At 42.1% G+C, this 20,972-nt stretch overlaps 1 protein-coding gene across 2 annotated transcripts in view; it reads left to right on the top strand.

Annotated features, from left to right (window-relative positions):
- ebf2 (EBF transcription factor 2) overlaps positions 1-20,141 on the top strand; it is a 31,563-nt gene extending 11,422 nt beyond the window's left edge. Inside the window, exons 7-16 of one of the 2 annotated variants that reach the window (XM_034238423.1) lie at positions 12,535-12,616; positions 15,246-15,387; positions 16,243-16,373; positions 16,579-16,705; positions 16,841-16,929; positions 17,239-17,304; positions 17,800-17,974; positions 18,066-18,245; positions 18,332-18,502; positions 18,681-20,141. In XM_034238423.1, coding sequence (XP_034094314.1) covers positions 12,535-12,616; positions 15,246-15,387; positions 16,243-16,373; positions 16,579-16,705; positions 16,841-16,929; positions 17,239-17,304; positions 17,800-17,974; positions 18,066-18,245; positions 18,332-18,502; positions 18,681-18,712 — 1,195 coding nt within the window. In that variant the 3' untranslated portion in view covers positions 18,713-20,141. Of the gene's footprint in view, positions 1-12,534; positions 12,617-15,245; positions 15,388-16,242; positions 16,374-16,578; positions 16,706-16,840; positions 16,930-17,238; positions 17,305-17,799; positions 17,975-18,065; positions 18,246-18,331 lie in introns of both variants that reach the window. The other variant, XM_034238422.1, reaches the window with a different exon arrangement.
- The last annotated feature ends 831 nt before the right edge of the window (positions 20,142-20,972 follow it).

The following is a 20,972-nucleotide window of genomic DNA, read 5'->3' as shown; positions in this document are numbered from 1 at the left end:
ACTTGATGCAGGGAACTTCCCTCTGTGCCCCTAAATGGCCTTTTTTCACAGGACAGATAGTTTATCCTTGCACTGCTAATAGAGGGGAACACCGGCCTACTTATTCTTCAGCTTTAACCCTCCCAAAAAATAGAAGTCTTTGGGAAAAGAACATTAAACTATCAGCCAAAAAATAAATGCAGTAACATTTGTTGGACTGTGTCAGGGGTCGAATTCCTCCCCTTTCCCAGATGCATACTCACGCACTGCCGCCAAGTCGCCCTGTTAGGTCATCATATATGCACTTGAGAGTTTTATGTTTGAGAGAAATTGTTTCTCATACTCCCAGTACAAGATTCTACTTTAGCTGTGAAGAGGAACTCATACTGTAGCGATCTCTGCTGACACTGGCATCTTGTACCTGTTCTCACATTATCTTTTTTATCACATTTCAACAAAAAAACGTGTAAAGTATTTTAGCCACATTGTAGCCAAGATATAGGGAAAATCCAGTGGAATTAATTTGAGTTTTATATCCATCCATCCATCCATCCATCTTCTCCCGCTTATCCGTGGTCGGGTCGCAGGGTTAGCAGTTCCAGCAGAGAGCCCCAAACGTTCCTCTCCCTGGCGACATCAACCAGCTCTGACTGGGGGATCCCAAGGCGCTCCCAGGCCAGCGAAGAGATATAATCCCTCCACCTGGTCCTAGGTCTACCCCTTGGTCTCTTCCCAGCTGGACGTGCCTGGAACACCTCCCTAGGGAGGCGCCCAGGTGGCATCCTAACTAGGTGCCCGAACCACCTCAACTGGCTCCTTTCGACGCAAAGTTTTATATATTGACTTTTTATATATTTAGACTGAAACTGGATGTGGGGACTAGAGAAATCATCAGTGAGGAGGACTTTGTGTGAGAAGTCACTGAAAAAAGGATAAACAGTCTGTGATAATAACTGTTGAGAATCGCTCTCGTCCTCTGTGATCCATCTAACAGCGGATGTGGAGGAGGTGCTTTTTCTTCCTCCATTTGAGTCCCTGGCCACTGCAAAGAGCTGCAGATGATGTTGGCAAAGTTGTTGCAAACTGACACTTTTTGACATTTTCATTGAACTGGATAAATAAGCATGACGGAGAAACCACTGTATTCTCAATAATGCAGTCTCAAAAGAATATGGCAATTGTTATATAAGTATTTAAAATGCATTACAACGTATCCTGACTCGTATTGGAGGATACTTCATGAAGTGTCTTCATGTAATCTGGGCAATCATGAGTTTTTATGTGTAATTATAATTCATATCTTCCAGATTATCGGACGCCATACATTTTTCCGTTTTATACTGCATACTATTGACTGATAGATGGACAGATAGATAGATATATATAGAGAGAGAGAGAGATAGATAGATAGATAGATAGATAGATAGATAGATAGATAGATAGATAGATAGATAGATAGATAGATAGATAGATAGATAGATAGATAGATAGATAGATAGATAGATAGATAGTTAGATAGACAGATAGATAGATAGTTATATATCTATATATATCTATATATATCTATATATATCTATATATAGATAGATAGTTAGATACTATATTTATCCCAAGTTGGGAAATTGTTTGAAGATTCAAGTTTCTTTATAAGCAGACTGAGTAGTTGGAGAACACTCTGCAGACTGTGATCAGGTGGTTGTGTTTCTGAATTGCACTCACTATCTGCCACATCACACTGATGCACATATTAACTTGCATACGTGCGGAGAAAGAGAGTCAGACAGACTGGTCCCATCAGTCCGCTGTCACAGGTCTCTCCTGTTGGGGTAGCACTGTCCAGTCCCCCCAGACCCCCTGTCAGCGAGCCCTTCAGGCGGGGGGCCAGGCAGCGTGGCGACAGGGGCCTGAGGCTCCAGTGCACAGCGCCTCACACAGCGGAGCGGCACACAGGCCGGACCACTGAGCAGCTGGCACCGGACCGCAGGGATGCCTCCCCCCTGGGGGCAATGCTAGGAAGAGAATGACACAAAGACAGACAGGGAGGGAAAACGCAATGTCTAGAATATCAAATTCAATGACAGGTACTGCTTCAAACTCACTCAGTTAGACTGGTGAAAATGAGTTCAGGGACCTTTTTGTTGGGCTTTCTCCGATGTGGTCTCAACTGAAATGTGAAGATCCTGCACAGGAAGTGTATAATGGGTAGTAGGTTATGAGCCGAGTTTATGTTTGGTCACCTTTGCTCCGCTTCGGCCAGTGTTAGCTGTTGTGGCTTGAACCTTGACACGAGGAATAGGCCTGGTTTGTTTTCTTTGAGGGAGCCTACAGAGGGGGCAGTCGGAAGCAGAGACCGGTGGAGAAATGTTTTGACAGGAAATGGGAATGGACTACCAATGGGCTAATGTGGAGGAACACCAGGGGGGCTCTTAGAGTGGGTGGGATGGGGGGAAAATTTGAAGTTTTGGGTTGCAGCTCAATGGCACTCTGAAAGGCCCTGCACTCTCAGAGAGGCTGGGGAAAACCCTCTCATTTGTCTGGGCCACTAATAGGGTTCACCTTTGGTTGAGCGGTGTAGAGATTAAGTAGGGCCACTCAGAGGATCAGAAGGGGGCAGATTAGTGTGATTTAGAGGTACTTCAGATCGCAGGCAAGTGAGCGCTGTGTGGTTGTGTGTTTGTACGTTTATTTTTCATGTGAAATTCCTGCATTTGTCATTTATTTGTAAGGGGATCTTGTATCAGTATCAGGATCTCATGTGTGTGTGGGTGTGGAGTCAGAGGCCAGTTAGCAGTGGTATTTAGGAACAAGGGCTGTTTTCTTTGGCTGGATGCTGCCGCTGTGGGTGGAGCTGTTAGGGTGTGTGCATGTGTGTGTGTGTGTGTGTGTGTGTGTGTGTGTGTGTGTGTGTGTGTGTGTGTGTGTGTGTGTGTGTGTGTGTGTGTGTGTGTGTGTGTGTGTGTGTGTGTGTGTGTGTGTGATGGGGATCAGTCTTAAATTTCACTAATGACTTAACAAGGCCCCCTGGTGCTGGGCCGGCCCGCCAGCCACCTTGTTTGTTTGTTTGTCTCTTTATCTAGAATCTGGACGGACTATATTTCTCCCAGGAGTAACATTTCTCCTACCCTTTCCCTTTTGGAAAACATTTCCCAACACTAATATTTACACATCTGCAGAATTTATTAAATAAAATGTGATTAAGTATCCCTATTGGCTAAGGCTCGAGGCAATGGTTATCCCTCCTGTGGGACATGGAAAAAGGCAATGATATTGTGCAGAAACCGTTTTCATACAATGGATCCTTAAGTTAACTCCTTATTTGCTCGTTTAAAGCACTATTCTAACAGAGGAATGTGGTACTGAGTGCAGGATAGAAAGTATATAAAGTCAAAGCAAAGCAGTAGAGTATCATTTGGTGTTTTGTAGTTGAATTTGTAATGCAACAGATGTTGTGTTTTCCCCATCATGGAGGAAAAGTTGAAGGAAAACAGGAAAAAGCCTATAATATTTTTGAAATGTTATTCTACAATTATTTAGTTTGGCAAACTTCTGAATTTCTCACATGTTAAAATGTGTCTACACACAAAAAACCTTTCCCGCAAACAATATTCTGAATACCAAGCCAGTATTTCCATGTATCTCTACTGTACACATCTACTATATTTCAGGGTCGAATATTGCACATTTGACCTCAGAGCATTTTTCGATAGTTGCTGCTAACTTTGAAGATTAAGATCTAAATCTGACTTTTAGCTGCATAGTGCATATTTTCATTTAAGATATTTTCAGCATATTTTTTTGCCCACTAAATGGAGTGTTGTTACTGTATCATATTGGTAATTTTCTCTCAAGTACAATATCAGAATACTTTCTCCACCACTGTTGTACTTGGCTGGATTGAGGTCCATGACAGTATGTGGGTGCGGATGGTTTTAAGGTTATACACACAACTTACTATAGCTTACAATACCTTACTATATCATATTGGTACTTTCACTCAAGCAAAGTATCTGAGCAAATCAGGAAAATGCCTATAATAGTTTGGATACGTGTGTGTGTGTGTGTGTGTGTGTGTGTGTGTGTGTGTGTGTGTGTGTGTGTGTGTGTGTGTGTGTGTGTGTGTGTGTGTGTGTGTGTGTGTGTGTGTGTGTGTGTGTGTGTGTGTGTGATGGTCCTGATGAATCTGTCAGGTCTGAGGGCAGGGGGTGATGTGCCTGCTGACAGGCTCCCAGCAGGCATGCTGAGAGCCCCAACACTCAGCCTCCCTCCAGCCTCCCGCCGCCCGGTTCCCCTTCTCCTCTCCCAATCCTCGGCTCCACACATTTGCTGTGTATTAGCCACGGACAGTAAATTACAGCACCCTGGACTTCTGAGTGATTCCATTCCCATCTCTTCACACGTTCTTCCTCTCCTCCTGCAGCACCATTATCCAGCTCACCTTCTCTCACGTCTGTCTATCTCCCTCTCTCATTTTGATCTGCTTTCCTCCCCCTGTCTATCATATTCGTCCTGGCTCTTCGACTTCCTCAACCCTGTCAGATTTCTCTCCCCTTTCTGTCTATCCCTCACTTCTGCTATACTTCCCATCCTCTGTACTTCTATTGTGTCACGCTACACAGCGTTCCCTCCCTTACACATCCCCTCCGCTCCCCCTTTACTTTCTTACAAGCAGGTCCCTGTTGTCTAGGCTTCACAGGTTTCTCAGCTGCTTCTCTCTCTCTTTCGTCCTCCTTCCTATCCCTCTCTCCCTCCCTCTCCTTCGCCCCCCCTTCTCTCTCTTTCTGGAAACAGATGTTGTTTGTCAGATCTTATCATTACTGGCTAATTAAGAAGACATCTCTTCTCCTTCTGTTGTTGCATCTCTTTCCTCTCCTCTCCCTCTCGGTGGCATCCATCCCAGATTCATTGTTCTTCTCTGGGAGAGGTTCGGGTCGAGCTTTGATACACACATGTTATTGGTAAATCTGATTAGTGGCTGATTGATTGAAAGGCTATTGAAAAAGCAAGATTAGTGTTGCTGTATTGCAGATGACCTCTGGTATGTTTGAAATCTATTCAGCTGTACAGGGTGCTCCGTGTCTCCATTCGACAGTCGAGAGTATATTTTTGAATCTGCGTCCCTCAGGACACGCCGAGCATGCTGGGAGAGGTGAAGCCACTGATGGGACTTCTATTCCCCGTCCTGGTTGTGAATTCATGTTCTCCAGACTTTGAATATCTCTCCATATCCATCTATTTGGCAGGCTGACCGTTGTCCCATGTGGCCAAGCTTTGTATGCAATCTTTGTTTTGGTCGAGCCTGGGAGACGGAAACATTAATTCATTTTAAATTGTCGCGATGCACATTTAGCAGCTTGCGAGATGTTATGCAGTAAAACACTTTAGCACCCAGGAGAAACCTCGTTGAAACACTTGAGTGCCTCTTGTATACTCTTCCCATCATTCCACTTTCCTCGCCTCAGCCATCTCTTTCTCTCAGCTCTGCTGTGCCTCACTCACTTTTGCGGTGGCAAGCCTGAAGGTTTTACAGCGCTACCAAGCTCTATAAATCAGCACTAGTGGTTTAAATGTTTGGCTTTGTCACAGTTCTCAAGTTTAGAGGCGGGGTGGGCTTGGGTTGAGGTTGCAGGGGTGAAGCCAGCCTGGGAGGCAACGGAGAGAAGAGGCCAGGAGGGGCAAAGCCAATCCAACAGGCAAATTCATAAAGAGCCCAGTTCAGCCCATGTGCTCGCTGTCTGCCTAAACTACTTAGAGTCCATTTAACCACTCGTTCTCTTAGCGCTGATCAACAAGACAGGGATATAAACGCCTTTTATATGGTGCGGCGCAACAGAAGAAACTGAAACGTTGACTTTTATTCAATGTATTTTGTCAACAGATTTCACTTAACTGCATTTAGTTAGTTGAAAGCAATAATATCAAGTTTAAATAAGAAAATATTAGATTTAACTTAATATTATTGCTTTCAACTTACCTAATACAGTTATGTGAAATTTGCATTTGCATTTTAGCTGAATGATTAATACTTATTCCGATTATGTATTTAATAAATGTTATGTTATTCTACAATAATTTGATTTGGCAAAGTTCTGAATTGCTCACATGTAACACACAAAAAACTGTGCCCACATATAATCTAACATTGGCAAACTGATCATCTAAATCAGTAATTATCAGATTAAGCAAACAATTCTCTGAATACTAAGCCAATATTACCATGTATCTCTACATCTACTTTATTTTTCAATATTGCACATTTTACTTCAGATAATGTATTTGATATTTGCAGGAAACTCTGATTCAGATTTTTAAACCAAAACTGACTCATTCTAACTTTTAGCTGTATTTTAAGATATACATATTTTCAGTACTTTTCTCCCTCACTTAGTGGAGTGATAATAATATATATTGTATTTGTACTTTCACTCAAGTAAAATATCGGAATACTTTCTCCGCCACTGATTTGTACTTAGCTGGTTTGAGGTCCATGTCAGTATGTGGGTGCGGATGGTTGGTTATACAGGATAAGTAATGATGTCCCTAACATACTATCAGACATTATGGTAATGTGGTGACCAGTCATTTGTGGAAAGAGGTTTCAACTGTCACAATCTTGTAAAAATGTAGGAAAAGCTGCAGCTGTTGACTGACGACTGGATGAGCATTATACAAGCCGTTATAAAAAAATTGAGCAAAGACTACCATGGAGTCGGTTTGGCTATGAGACGTTTCCTGGTGAAAGGCGAGGAAGCTGATGCCACAGATATCCCTGTATGTTTTAGGAGAGGAGGAGGAGGGTGGGTCGGACAGGGAGCTGGTGTGAAAGGTCTTGTGGTGGTATGCGACAGAGGGGGTATCAGTTCGTGGAGGGTTTTCTGTGCCCCATTAGCAGTGTCAAAGGTCATGTGCCCCGGGTGTTAACCCTGGTGACCAGTCTAGCTTCCAGTCTGCCAGGGGACCCAGGTCCAGGGGTATTTATTACTACTCCCCCCCCCAACTCACCACTCAATCCCCCAAACATAGCTCTCCCCATGGAGGAAAACAAAACACCTCCATCCCTCCCCCCAGCCGTTCCTTGGCCTGCGTACATGTACTAATTGGATGCATATCCATACACTGATGCGTGATGACCCATCTGTAGATTTGTGCCTTGCCGTGAAATATTCTTAGGTCAACACTGGTTTATCCATTCCTAGCACATAGCCATGAGCATTATGTTTTCATCCCGTTACGTACATGTTTTTATAAATAATTAAGCTTGCAATGTAAGCTACGTACGAGCTAATGACTGTTAGACATTTGTTTTTGAGGAATCTTTTTTGCCAATGTGTATAATTTAGCTTGATTGATTATGCACACATGGTTGCTTGCTAGTCGGTATTTGTCTTTGTGTATTTTCCTGTGAAATCACGCATCGAATGTGTGTGTGGTTTGTACCGCCAGCGTGTGACATATGCATACGTGCACGTATCGGGCCTGCTGTATGAGTTAGTGCGCTCAGTGTGTGAGTGTGGCAGAGGAAGGTCCTCAGCATGTCAGTATATTTTAATGCTTCACATCTGGTTTCCTAATTTTCCTCCCACCCTCCCTGCCCTCCCCTCAGCTCCCCTCCACCGCGATGTCAGGACACTGTTTTGTTTTTTCAGTGTGGAAGGCAGGGAGTGATGGAGGGGATGTGTGATGAGTGATGGCCCTGAATACAGGACAACAACATTCTCCCTCTCTTTCCCCTCTTCTACAACTCTCTGTTTTTCGTCTTATTTCTCACAATCAAAAGCCAACGAGAGCTTAATGGTTACATAAATGAAGAGAATGAGGCTCTTTTTCTGTGTTCACCTCTCTTCTTTACTTAAGTCTGCAGCAGGGCATCCACATCTGCTGAACAAAAGTTAGGACAACCTCTTTCTCCTCAATTTGTCCCCGTAAAATGTCCCCAACCTTATGTTTCTATTAAAGCATGAATGTGTCATCTTTTGGTGCAGTAACCTAAAAGAAGGCAAAATATGAGTGAAGAAAGTTTCATAGCTTGAACTCTGCGTTAAAGACTCATGCGTCCCATTCTTCAAGAGCCGCTGCTACCAGTAAACCTTCATTTACAATCAGCACAGAGGGCGATGTGTTTTATGTCTATGTGAAAAGGCAGTTTGTGTCAACAGTGATTAGTGCTGATGAATGCCTATGAACATTTTTGTTAGGGGTCCTGTGCTGCTTAGGTGCTCATTGCATGATTAAGGCCATATGGATAGCCCAATGTGTAACACTTATGTGAAACAGATGTCCCAACGGACTGAGAAACGTGAAACCGAGGGTCCACACTGAGGGGTGAAATATTTACAAAAACTGCATTGCTGTTTTTGTCTTTAGTGACGTGCTGATTGGAAGTTTAAATAGTTTAAGTTAAGCATTTTGTCACCTTTGGGATGTCTGCCATTCACTGAGAGGCCTGTGTTTAGTCTTGGGAACAGAAACAGATGCAGACAAAAGGGATTGGAGGCCTTGACAGAGATGCAGAAGTGAAGACAGAGAATAAAAAAACATACTCCCCATGGAGCCACAATGGAAATGGATCCCGAGGTTTAAGACGTGGGTCTATGTTTTGTTTGTGTTTCCTGTCTTAAGTGTGTCTTTGGAGGTAGATGTTGCGGCTGAGAAAACGTTGTCTCCATTCCTGGCCACACTGTCAAATTCATTTAATTCCTAAATATGTCATTCATTGCAAACAACCAAATCATGAGGAGTTAGCTCTTATCATGTTAAAGTGTCACATTTGTTAGTTATTTAATGCTCTTTTCAGTTATTGGAGAATGAGTTTCATGATCATAGTTTTGCTTTACTAAATTGACAACATGCATTATCATTACCTCAACCAATAAGAGAATCCTCATCCTACTACACATTCAAGCACAGTGTTAAAAAGTGGCTCATTAATAATCAACAGTGTCAGCACTGATGTGTAGGTGTGTGTATGAGTGTGTATTGTAATTTATTTATTTATTATCATGACTTGCTTTTATCTGTATTCAGTGATGTCATCTATTGTAAATGTGTACAATGGTATAACAATGTTGTGGTATTTGTATTATTGCTTTTAGGATGTCTATCACCATCTGGCAAAGGGACTATCGATGAAAACTAGCCTTTTGGCTAATTCGAGTACTTTTACATGTTTTTAATATGTTGATTAATGTACACTGTCCCTTGTTTTAAATAAATCAATTCAATTACAGACTTATAACAGTTTATTAGTTTAAACATGTTTCCCATTGGCTTTATTTGCCACTTGTTACTTATTACTCACCTTACAGTGTTTTAATCAAACAGAATAGCAATGTTACACCTGCTTCAAACAGTATAAGGTATGTAAAGAAAAAGGCACACATTAAATATGAAACGCTTAAGCTAATGGAGTTCTTGGGAAATGGCCTTTCTCTGCAATTTTCCTGTGACATGAAAATTACCTCCAATTCTTTGCATGTTCTCCTCATATCTTCCCTCTGGATGGGGAGGTGTGTGGGTGTATTACATTACCAAAACAAAAACAAACAACAGCAATATTAAACTTTTGCAACCACAATAGAGGGGGGGATAAAAAAACAGAGGGTCCTCGACTTCTTATTAATTATGCAAGATTAGTCTAATTATAATTCAGCAAATGAATGTGTGGCAGAAGGTGCGAGGCGACGGTGCTGGGAGATTTGCATGTTAAGTGGGCAGGGGGAAGCGGCTAATGCATGCTAATATATGCGTCAATGTCTCGCTTTAATTTCAGCATTTGCAGCTGTGTGCGTCCGAACTGAGGGGGGTGAAAAGTTGACTCAATGGGTTTTTGGGAGGGGGGCAAAGGTGGGGGTGTCTGTGTATTAGAGTGTGCATGCATGCATGTGAATGTGTGTTTCTGTGTGTGTGAGGCATCTGGTGTCATCTAAACAAGGAATGATGAGAAGAAGTCAAGAAACAAGGTCAAGAACCCTCAAAAAGTGCACAAAGCCTCAGATGGATGTAGACAACCCCTCAATTAGGGTTGTGATATTAGCTCTCCGAGGCATCTCTGCAAGTTTGATCATGTCCGTCAGTCAAATTAATGATGACTGCTGGCTAGATTAAAATGTAGTGGCCGACAAGCAAGTGGCGAGGAAACGCTTGTGGCTAAACAACAGCCAGACCATGGACGAAGGTATTAAACCAAAAATGTGAAACCCTGTGCTGACTAACCTCAACTTGTAAATGAAGGCTATAGCCTCTAAAAAGGAGCCATAATGTATGAACCACTGCCCAGGATAAAACATACAAGCAACGGAGGCAGTCAAATGAAACAGAACACTTCTGACTGTGGTCGCTTTTCAGAGGAAGGAAACAAACTGTACGTTTCCTGCAGTGTATATATTCTGATTTAAAATCGAAGTAAACTAATACTGACAGGGTGTATAACGAGCAAATGTATGGAAGGACGTTAACAGTCAGACTGATGAGGAAAGAAAAGAAAGAAGGAAATAGGAGAGGCACAAATATGCACTTTAACATATTTCCAACCAAAACTGAGGTCTAGCGCAGCTTTAAGGTTGGAGGTCCGAGCGCTCGCTGATAAATTATAACCGCCCTCTGCCAACAACAATATTGATTGTCCTCCGATGAAATAGCTCAAATCAAGAAATATTGGACACACTGTTGGAACTGAGATCTAGTTTAAAGCCAGGTCCTGTTCGCAAGGGAGGAAGGTGGAGCGAGTGATGGGAGAAAAGCGAGTAAAAGCTGACAGAATGAGGGAGAGATTAGTATTCAATGGGAGGGTTCTGGGCTGTGGGGCCAATATGAAGTTCCTTTCCAAACAACCGCTCTCCATTAAGATGACTTATATTTGCAGAGAGAGTGGGTGGCATTGGAGCTAACCATGTAGGCCAAAACCACTCTGCAGCCTTTTCCCCCAGCTCTGTTGTTTTTTGTTTAATTGGAACATGTATGGATGTGTTTTCCATTGGCACGTCAGAGTTGTGTTGTGTGCACAGAGAAGTGGACATCTGGTTTGAGGGCTATTTATTTGCCAATTGCCATAATTCTGTCACAGTGCCTCATCGCTTTGTGGCTCATTTTTCTTTTATTTCGATTTAATACACATCTTCTGCCTAATATCTCTTCAGCGTGAGATTTGTGTAGATCTTCTCAGCCTGGTTTGCACCTCAAAGGTTCAACACACAGCCACAGTGTAGATATAATAATAATAAATGATATTTCTATAGCGCTTTTCTTGAACCCAAAGACGCTTTACATTTGGGAGGGAGGGTAGACAAACAAAACAAAACCAAAAAGAAACAAAGAAACAAAACAAAACAGAAAAGCAGTCAGGAGGAAGTTGGTTGAGAGGGGGGGGGGGGGGGGGGGCTTATGGATACAGAGTTATAGAGATATGCTATGAAAAGTCAAAGGCTCATCCAACAATGCAACATAAATATATAGAAGACAAAACAAATAAAAAAGCAATACATATAGTGCAAGAATAAAGAGAGTAGGAATAAAATGGTGCAAGAGAATGTTGCAGGACTTATGTGCAAGTAAAATAGAATAAGATGAGCTAAAAACAGCATGTTAAATTAAATGCTGTACAGTGAATTAAAAATACTTCCTATTATAAGATACATATGTAAGAGGCCCTTTTTATATACATCTCTGCATCACACATTGCCAAGCCTGGCTCCTGGCTACGTTTCAGTGATGGAATGTGCTTGTTGTTTCCGACTCTTTCCCATCGCTGTCTTGCCTCTCAGCGTTGGGACTTTGGGATTGCGGCAGAGCTGCGTTGCCATGGCAGCGGGCTGTGTTGCCGAGCTGTGCACACCTGGGATTTGGAGTCTCTCTCGCCGTATATTCTCCATCTCTCTCCCATTTATTCCACCTTTCTCTCCGTTTTTTCTTCGGTGTAGCAGAGGCTATCAGCGCCCCACTTTCTCTCAGCTTCTCTCAGTCTCCACAGCCTATCACCCTCAAAAGTACACTCACATACGTAATGAGACACATAGCCCTATACTTGAAAACAAAATGCATGTCCATACCAGTGCCTGCATGTGCTTCTATCAATACCTTCCTCTTTCCACCTCCTCATTTCACTTTCTCTGTAGTTGTCTCCACTTCATTTCCTGGCCATTCCCATGTGGGGGTTCAACTACGGCATTGCGAGATACCACAGTCCCCCGAGTCCCCTGGCATAGTCTACATCACTGTCTCCAGTTTACTTTGAAACACAGCAGCGCTTTTCACCGGACTGTGCTTCAAATTCTCATCCCTTGATTTAAAGTGTAATAACATTGACTCTAATTCTAAGCTAAACAGCTGGCATTGATGTCAGAGCTGTAATCATGTAGATACACACACACACACACACACACACACACACACACACACACACACACACACACACACACCATCCACAAGATACAAAAATAATGAATGTCTTCTTTGACTGCCAGTGTGTGGAAAGGTAGCAAACAATCCTGTACACAATTCTTTCATGTGCTTTTTTGTTTGTTTCTGATGTACAAACATGTGTCCTCTTATTTACCTTTGCAGGTTTTTCTTGAAGTTTTTCCTAAAATGCAACCAGAATTGTCTGAAGACGGCGGGAAACCCAAGGGACATGAGGAGATTTCAGGTACGAAAATGCATGTGCTTGAGTGGGAAGAGGGATGGTATATCGGACTGAGTATATACAACTTTTAAAGAAATATAGTTTGCAGTATAGCAAAACATTCACCCTTCATGCTCTTCCATCTTAAATTTATTATTCAACAATCAATTTCTTGTCTGTTATAGGTAGCGTTTACATCTAATGCAAAGCTCTAACCTGTTAAGCCCCAAAGCCACCCTCGGCAGGGGCTTTTTTTTTCTTTTTCTCACGACACTGATTCAGGGCATCTTAATATTTAAGAACCTATTAATGTGTTATACCAGATTAACGGGAATAATCTCAGCTAACTGACAATACAAACCATTTTTACCAAAACATAACACAAGTCTCATAAGAAGCATCTAAATGACCCCTGAACGAAAAATGCTAACGCACTTTGGCACAGAACTCAAGATAAAAGATAGGCCTACCCTTATTACTTATCGTAGCTGCACATACAAGATATCCGATTAAAACTGAGGTTCCACAGATTATTTAGGTATAGTATCATCACTGAGGGATCCGAACTCGCGGCAGGGGAAGCAAACACAGACATCACAACGCGTACCTTTACGGAGCTTTTACGGGAGATCGTCCGTAGCTGTCAATCTGATCAAAAGACTTGTTCAATGGCATTAAAACGAGAAAAAACGCGGCTGAATCGGTTAATCCATAGGTTGATAATGTTTCTGTGGCTTTGAAAAAATGATTTATAATCCATAATTCCATTTTTATGTAAAAATCGGAGAGTAAAAGTTAGCTGCTAATGGTAGCCAGCAGAGTTATCGCAGCTTCCGGTTTTGGCTATGCGTCAGTCTCACACACACACACACACACACACACACACACACATTACAAAATAAGGAGTATGTGGGAGTTCCCCTCGATTCCATTGGCTCTGACGGTTAGAAAGATATGTCAATCAGCAAAATCGAGCAAGGGGGGCCAGAGATATGAAAAATCCACCCAAATGAACCCAGAAGTGTTTATTTTGTTGCTAAATCTCTCTAAAAAGGTCACATTTAACTTGTTTTGCATCAATCTTGATACAGGGTACATTATATGTTGTAGTTTGGATTTTTTTAGTCTACTATCCCATCATTCAAGGGTGGTTTTCACTATAAGTAATTTTTTTTTTTTGGACGGACACAATCATTTACATGTGTTCAATCTGAATTTACTTTAAAATAAAAACATCTATATTGATTCTGACACTTCTACATCCAACTCACAGATGTAACCTTGCTTTGAGAAAAAAGATTATTAATTTAACCCTTTTAGAAGGGAAGATATGGTCATTTGTTTTGGGAATGTCATTTTCTAGCCTGAGACCTGAAAAACAGGCTCGGGGCTTAACAAAGAATCGGAAGACAATGTAAGGAGTTAGAGGTGAAAGTTAAAAATCAATAAGGAGTCAGAGGGACGGAAAGACAAACTAGAGGAGTCAGATATGTGGGAGACTTGGTCGTTGGGGTGCTGGGGTGCAGGAAATAGGTTGAGGTGTTTCAGGAAGTTGTCAGGAATTGAGTGATTGGCTCCAGATGGAGGAGGTCATGCTCCGTGACCCAGGAAGTGGTCACAGGGGACTCTCCTGGCCCACTTCCTCTGCCGTCTTTCAGCACCAACGGCCCCTGTCTGGCATTCTCCTTCTCCCAGCAAAACCTCCATCCCTTTCCCTTCTCCATGCTCCCTCTGTCTTTCACCGTGTTTGCTTTAACTCCTGGGATGTGACACATGCTGAGAAGTTATGAGCATGCAGGCGCTCCAAGACTCTCATCTCTGGGTTAAAAGGTGATCAGGGCTGGACAGGAGTCTGCTGCTTGATCGATAATTTACAGTTATTTTCCTTTAGGTTCCCCTCCCTTTCCACCGCCTATAGCACATATGCTTTTTTCCCCCTTTTCTTTCTCATGTTCCTTCACCTGCAAAATTACTGCCATGTGTTTATTTCGAAGGGAGAGCACGGTTTTATCTTAACAGTCCGATTTTATTTAAGAAAAGCACGTTATAAATAGTTCTACTTACTGTCAATTGGAAATCACCTTTTCTCACTAAGGCCCATTCCCGCTAACTCTCATAAACATTTTTAAAGAAACTTATTATCACTTATAAAGCATCACTTCGGAAAAAACCCTCAAGTATCCTCTCATTAATTATATGTGTCATCCATGTAAGGCAGATGTGCAAAGGGACACACATGCTGCGGCCAGAAAATCAAATTAGGGCCACAATATATCATCCTCTGCTTTAACGGCCGGCAAAAATGGGAGATCTGGTCCATATGTTTGGTGTCATTGAAGGATCAGGAGGAGACAGCGATGGGCCTGCTGCATGCTGTATGAATCAAAAAGTTAGGCAAGAGGCAGTGGGAGGCCATATGGAGACCTGATGGAGGAGTGGAGGGGTGTATGAGCAGTGTCATCACCAGAATGCAGACATATTGTGAAGATCCCAGGGATGTCACATTACCTATTGAGAAATATTACTATCACCTGCATACCCGAAACAAATTGTCGCTCAGGGATTTTGCTGTTGTAACCGGAGAGTGTGACTCGCAGCGTGCTGTCTCAGTTGTGCACACACACTCATGTATCTTCCTCCTGTCTTCTTTCAGGTGGTCTTGTCCAGCACTGTGAGTGTAGACGGCCACATCCTGGCAGTGTCAGACAATATGTTCGTCCACAACAACTCGAAACACGGCCGGAGGGCCCGCAAGTTGGAGCCAGGCGAGTCTGCGGAGAATTCAATGGAATATGGTGAGACACTAAAACACTATGTCACACCACATCTATCTGTTCTCACACATGTCTACTACCATGATTCACTTTTAGAAACATAGTATTAACTGTAGCAGCAGGTACTGATGATGCTTAATGTCCACTTATAATCACTATGATATATCAAAACATAACCAGTGGTGCTACTGAGGTCATCAACTGAGGTCATTACTGTATCAGTGAAATACTTGACTTCACATAAAGCAAAGCTGATCCATCTCCACTTATAAGCTAACATTTCCCATTTTTGTCTAAATGAAAAAACACACACTAACCCATTCGCCTTTTTGAAGAGTACTGTGAAAAGTGAATTAACTATTTAATACATAATTTCATAGAGAGATGTTCTTTTTTACTAAACTACATTTACACTTTTAGTTAGTTGCTATATTTAAAACTGTACTGCTATAATTCAAATAACTACCCAGTAGAAATTCCAGTGGTTAAGAATACATCAACAGCAGCCAGCCTCAACATTATAATACCCCTTACACAGTTTTGTATCAATAATTATTATTTAACAAAACAACTTTTACATCACTGTGCATATGGACATGATATTTAAGCTTCTTTACTGTTCTATATGATTCCAGCTCATGTGATCTATATTTTTAATGGATTAACCACGCTATGAAGTTATTGATGTATATTAAAAACACCCAGATAATATGAGGGTAGCCATTAAATTAGCTTTTAACTTTAAAGATGGGCCTGAGAACTTTCCACACATTCCCACTGAAACAAATTAAGCATGCTCTTTCCACTCATGTTTCATTTGGTGCTCGTCCTGCATTAAAACTCTGGTAATAACTCTTGCTTTGCTTTCCTGTGCAGCCACCCCCTGCATCAAAGCCATCAGTCCCAGTGAGGGCTGGACCACTGGCGGGGCGATGGTCATCGTCATCGGGGAGAACTTCTTTGACGGGCTGCAGGTGGTGTTTGGCAGCATGCTCGTGTGGAGTGAGGTAGGAATTGTCTCCAAAACATCTCACTAATGATGCTACAGTCTGAAGCATATTTTGAAATGATATATATAGCATATGGCTTGTCTCATTATTTAGATGATTTATGGGAAGTCTACATAAATTAATCTTTTTTTCATAGTGTTATGTTAGCCTAAATATTTACAAGGCACGGGGGGTAATCATTTTGCTGTTTTCTTTTTCTTAGCTGATCACGCCGCACGCTATCCGTGTCCAGACTCCTCCTCGACACATCCCAGGGGTCGTTGAGGTCACACTGTCTTATAAATCCAAACAGTTCTGCAAGGGAGCACCTGGACGCTTCATCTACACAGGTATTTATACAACACACTGTATTTGTTTAGACCTCACAGATTCCTAACTGTTTCAGGGTCTTTGAGCATGACATTTGAATCAACTTCACTGCAGATTTGATTTTCAATATGTGTTTGTTTTTTATTGTATTTCAGCCCTAAATGAGCCAACTATAGATTACGGTTTCCAGCGTCTTCAAAAGGTCATTCCTCGACATCCTGGTGATCCAGACAAACTAGCCAAGGTTAGAGACTCTCATAGGAAATACATCCTGATGATTTCTCAAGACACTATTTATGCATTACATTACATTACATTGCATTTAGCTGACGCTTTTATCCAAAGCGACTTACAATAATACATTCGACCTGGAAGACACAACCTTGAAGAAAACAGAATCATATAAGTACATCAGGTTTTATAGAGCCAAAAATTTCAAGTGCTACTCAACTGGCTTTAGATAAGCCAGTCCTTTATGCCAGTCCTATTTATCCTCTTATGCTAGACTCCTTAAACAGCTTGATATTAATGTTATAAGTTATGTTCTTTGCAGGAGATCCTCCTGAAGAGAGCAGCAGATCTTGTAGAGGCCCTGTACGGAAATCCACACAGTAATCAGGTAACAGCAGAAACTTTGATACAATATCTTAAATATATACATAAAACATGCAGATATTCGAAAAACCACAAGTGCATGTTTTTGCCCATTCAGTATTTATTGTATATACACTGCATTGCTGGTGACCATTTTTCAAAGAATGCCTTTCTTAAAAAAATAAATGGCTTCCTACTTTCCATGAAGCCACTAGTTTTCCATTCATTTAAGTAATTCACTTGCAGGGATTTTAAACCTGTTTGAGATAGGTACTCCATCAGAGTGAATAATGAGAAGGCTTACTTTTTTAGCGAGATAATCTGAGTCGATCATACCATTTTCATTGCTTTGAGTGTCAAGAAACTTAAACATTTGAGATTTGACAGCAGCCAAAAAGTTGATTGGTCTTCTTGGAAATACTCACCTTTAGGGATTTTCAAAAGAACATCACCTGGCCTCTTCATGGTCTATGACTCTGCAAACCTTTGCTAATTCCCTGTGTTGTTGTATCTCCTGTAGGACATGTTGCTGAAGCGCGCCGCGGACATCGCCGAGGCGCTCTACAGTGTTCCCCGTCCTCACAGCCAGCTGCAGGCGCTGCCCAGCTCCCCAGCCCACGGCAGCGTCATGGGCCTGGGATCCTATCCTTCTCAGTTAGGCGTCAGCATTGGAGATCACGGGCAAAGCAGCCAAGGTAAGCAAAAAGAGACAAACTATAAATCATAAAGGTTTTTCTTCCACTAATGAAGCTCAGAACTGACCTGAACTTTATATTCTTCCTCCAGGTTACATTAGAAATTCCAGCAGCTTGTCTCCAAGGGGTTACCCATCAGCCTCCACCCCTCAGCAGTCAGGCTATGGCGGCGGAGGGATGACCGGAGGCTATGGGACGGTTCCCATGACCAGTCTAGGAGTGCCTGGCTCTCCTGGTTTCAGCAGTGCCTCCCCCACAGGCTCTCCCTACAGTAAGACCTTATCCTGATCTATATATTTCTGAGTCCACCACTGTGATATTCAAACGTGAGACTAATCGTTGCTCTCTCTTTTGCAGTAATGCCTTCCAGCCCCACTATACCAGGAAGCTCCAGCTCTTCATCGTCTCTCTTGCCTTTCTCCTCCTTCCCGTCTGCTGCTAAACAGAAGAGTGCTTTTGCTCCCGTCCTCAGGCCCCAGGGCTCCCCCTCCCCTGCCTGCCCCGCCTCAGGGGGGAACAGCTTCAGAGGTAGCCATCCGACTCACTATCTGACCCCCCTGTCTGAACTCACGAATGCAGTCTAACCCCTTGTACTAACCACTCGCAAAGCTTTGACTGAACAAGACAGAAAAAAGTTGCTGGATGTACAATAATGCAAGACCTGATTGATTAGAATCATAGATTTTGTATATTTTTTTCTCTCCAGCGATGACGGGCCTGGTTGTTCCCTTGATGTAGCAAAGCACCCTCCCAAATCTACCCCAGACCACTGCTTCACTTAGCCCATCTTTTGGCATAAAGAGGGAAGGGAGAAAGGAGAATTGATCCCTAGCGACCATGTATAACTGTCCCTCCGCAGCCTCCCCCTGCCATTTCTTAGTCCCTTCTCCATCCAGCTGGATTAACGGGACGAGGTACAAAATGTCCAAAGACCAGCCATCGACTCCAGAGGCCGAGAACATTAACTAGAGACAAAGCTCCTTAGCTGGCAGCCGGACCATGTATGTGTGTATCATGAAGCGTCTACATTTTGAAAGGGAGCAAAAGGAAAACTCAAGCTTCAACAGCATCTGTATTTACCTCTGGCCCGCTGTCACATGCAGCATCTAATTTTTTCCAACGACCTGCCCAAACCTTGGCCAGAGACGTACAGGACGCGCTGTGAGAGCACTGACGGACTATTCTGATGTAATGTTGCAGCTCCAAGAAGCAGGGTGCTATTTGTCTGTGTATGGACACCTGAAATGGCATGTGTGTACACTGTCTGTGAGTTAGCGAGAGGTTTTTCTGTAGTAGACTTTTCGAAGATGATTTACATTCCAGAAAAATAGACCCTTTATTTTTTGTTTCTGATCTCTACGGTTTTACAAGGGAGAACTCTTTGTCTCAAGGGTTATTACTAAAGGAATTCATATATTGATTTATTTAAGAACAAGCAATTTAACTTATTATAGGTAGTCTAGGGAATAATATAAACGTGTTTTTATAAAGTGGTCTTTTTCCAAATGAAGTTCTTACCAACTGCTAATTAATTTGCTAAATTATCATTTTGAATTGATTCTGTGGTGGAGAAAATAAACTCTGACACACTTTCTTGGAATAAAAACGTCTTCTTCTTGCACAACAACATCTAAATGTTATGCCCAGATCTAAAGAAGGTTATTGTCCTTGTGTAAAGGAAACATGTTATAGTTAGCCTTATCCTTATTTCACTTATAATGCATGCTTTGTCACACCAATGCCCTGATATTATTTCAATCCACTTTACTTTCTTTATTTATATTTTCACAACTCATAGATTTTACTGTTTCATTTTAAATGTCTCAACCCAGTACATGTCTCTAGTCTCTATGCAGTACAGTAAATAAAAGCACAAACTGCTCAAAAGTATTAGGTGTTCATTAATCCATACCATGCTGGTCTTACTCATTCATTTCTGTCATCAAAACACAAACTTCATTCTCAGGACGTGAAAACAAAGAACACAAAGAGTGGATGACATTTTCAAATTTGTTTTTAGAGTTTTGTTAATTTTATTTATTTAAAAAAATATTAGCAATTTAATATTATGTTTTTTGAAGCCATCTTTCTCTGAAACGGTACAAAAAATGGTTCAAATGTGATTTGTATATCTTAAGGTGTAATTATATTTTGTGCTCCAAATAAATCAAATAAGAAAATTGAGGATTGTCTTGGTGGCTTCTTTTTACAAAGACTCACACATATTTTCACACACACTGTATTATCTGACTATTTAGTGGACATTAAGATTTTCCTACAAGAAACCACATCTCAGGATCTATTTTTGTGCCCGTCACCTGTGAGCTCGTGCAGCTTGCAAAACTGTTTTGTATACATAGCTGATGAGCCGCAGCATCTTAATTGTGATGCGAGCGTTAAAGACTGAGTAGAGCATGTCAAGATAAACAACAACACCCCCCATCTCTCTCCTCTTCAATAAGCCTGCTTTTCTCAGAGGACCGAGCCTCCTGGGGCCCGAGTGAGAACCACATGAGTCTCCTCCTCTCTGTTAAAACACACGCACACACACACCTAGACATGTGCCTCATCACTGCCTTTTTTATCCGGTCTTTGTTTGGTACTGCTTCATCCCGTCTTTATTTCTCTCCTCTCTTTTGCTCCCCTGAAATGGCCCTTCTGTGCTAATGTAATTAGCACTGGTAAAGAAGGGCAGTTAATTACCCACTCTATTTTGATCGGGTAATTAATGTTATGCCAGGAAACAGCAACTGTTTCATTAACATAGCGCTCAAAGCAGTGAGGGGGCAGGGTAGCACCAAGTAGATGCACGTCTCTCTGTGTGTGCGTGTGTGTTCGTGTGTGTGTGTGTGTGTGTGTGTGTGTGTGTGTGTGTGTGTGTGTGTGTGTGTGTGTGTGTGTGTGTGTGTGTGTGTGTGTGTGTGTGTGTGTGTGTGTGTGTGTGTGTGTGTGTGTGTGTGTGTGTGTGTGTGTGTGCGCTGTATGATACATGTATGTA

Source organism: Gymnodraco acuticeps, unplaced genomic scaffold, assembly GCF_902827175.1.
Source record: "Gymnodraco acuticeps unplaced genomic scaffold, fGymAcu1.1, whole genome shotgun sequence".
Classification (NCBI taxonomy): domain Eukaryota; kingdom Metazoa; phylum Chordata; class Actinopteri; order Perciformes; family Bathydraconidae; genus Gymnodraco; species Gymnodraco acuticeps.
The sequence above is the reverse complement of the archived record's forward strand: the minus strand, read 5'-3'. Positions and strand labels throughout refer to the sequence as shown.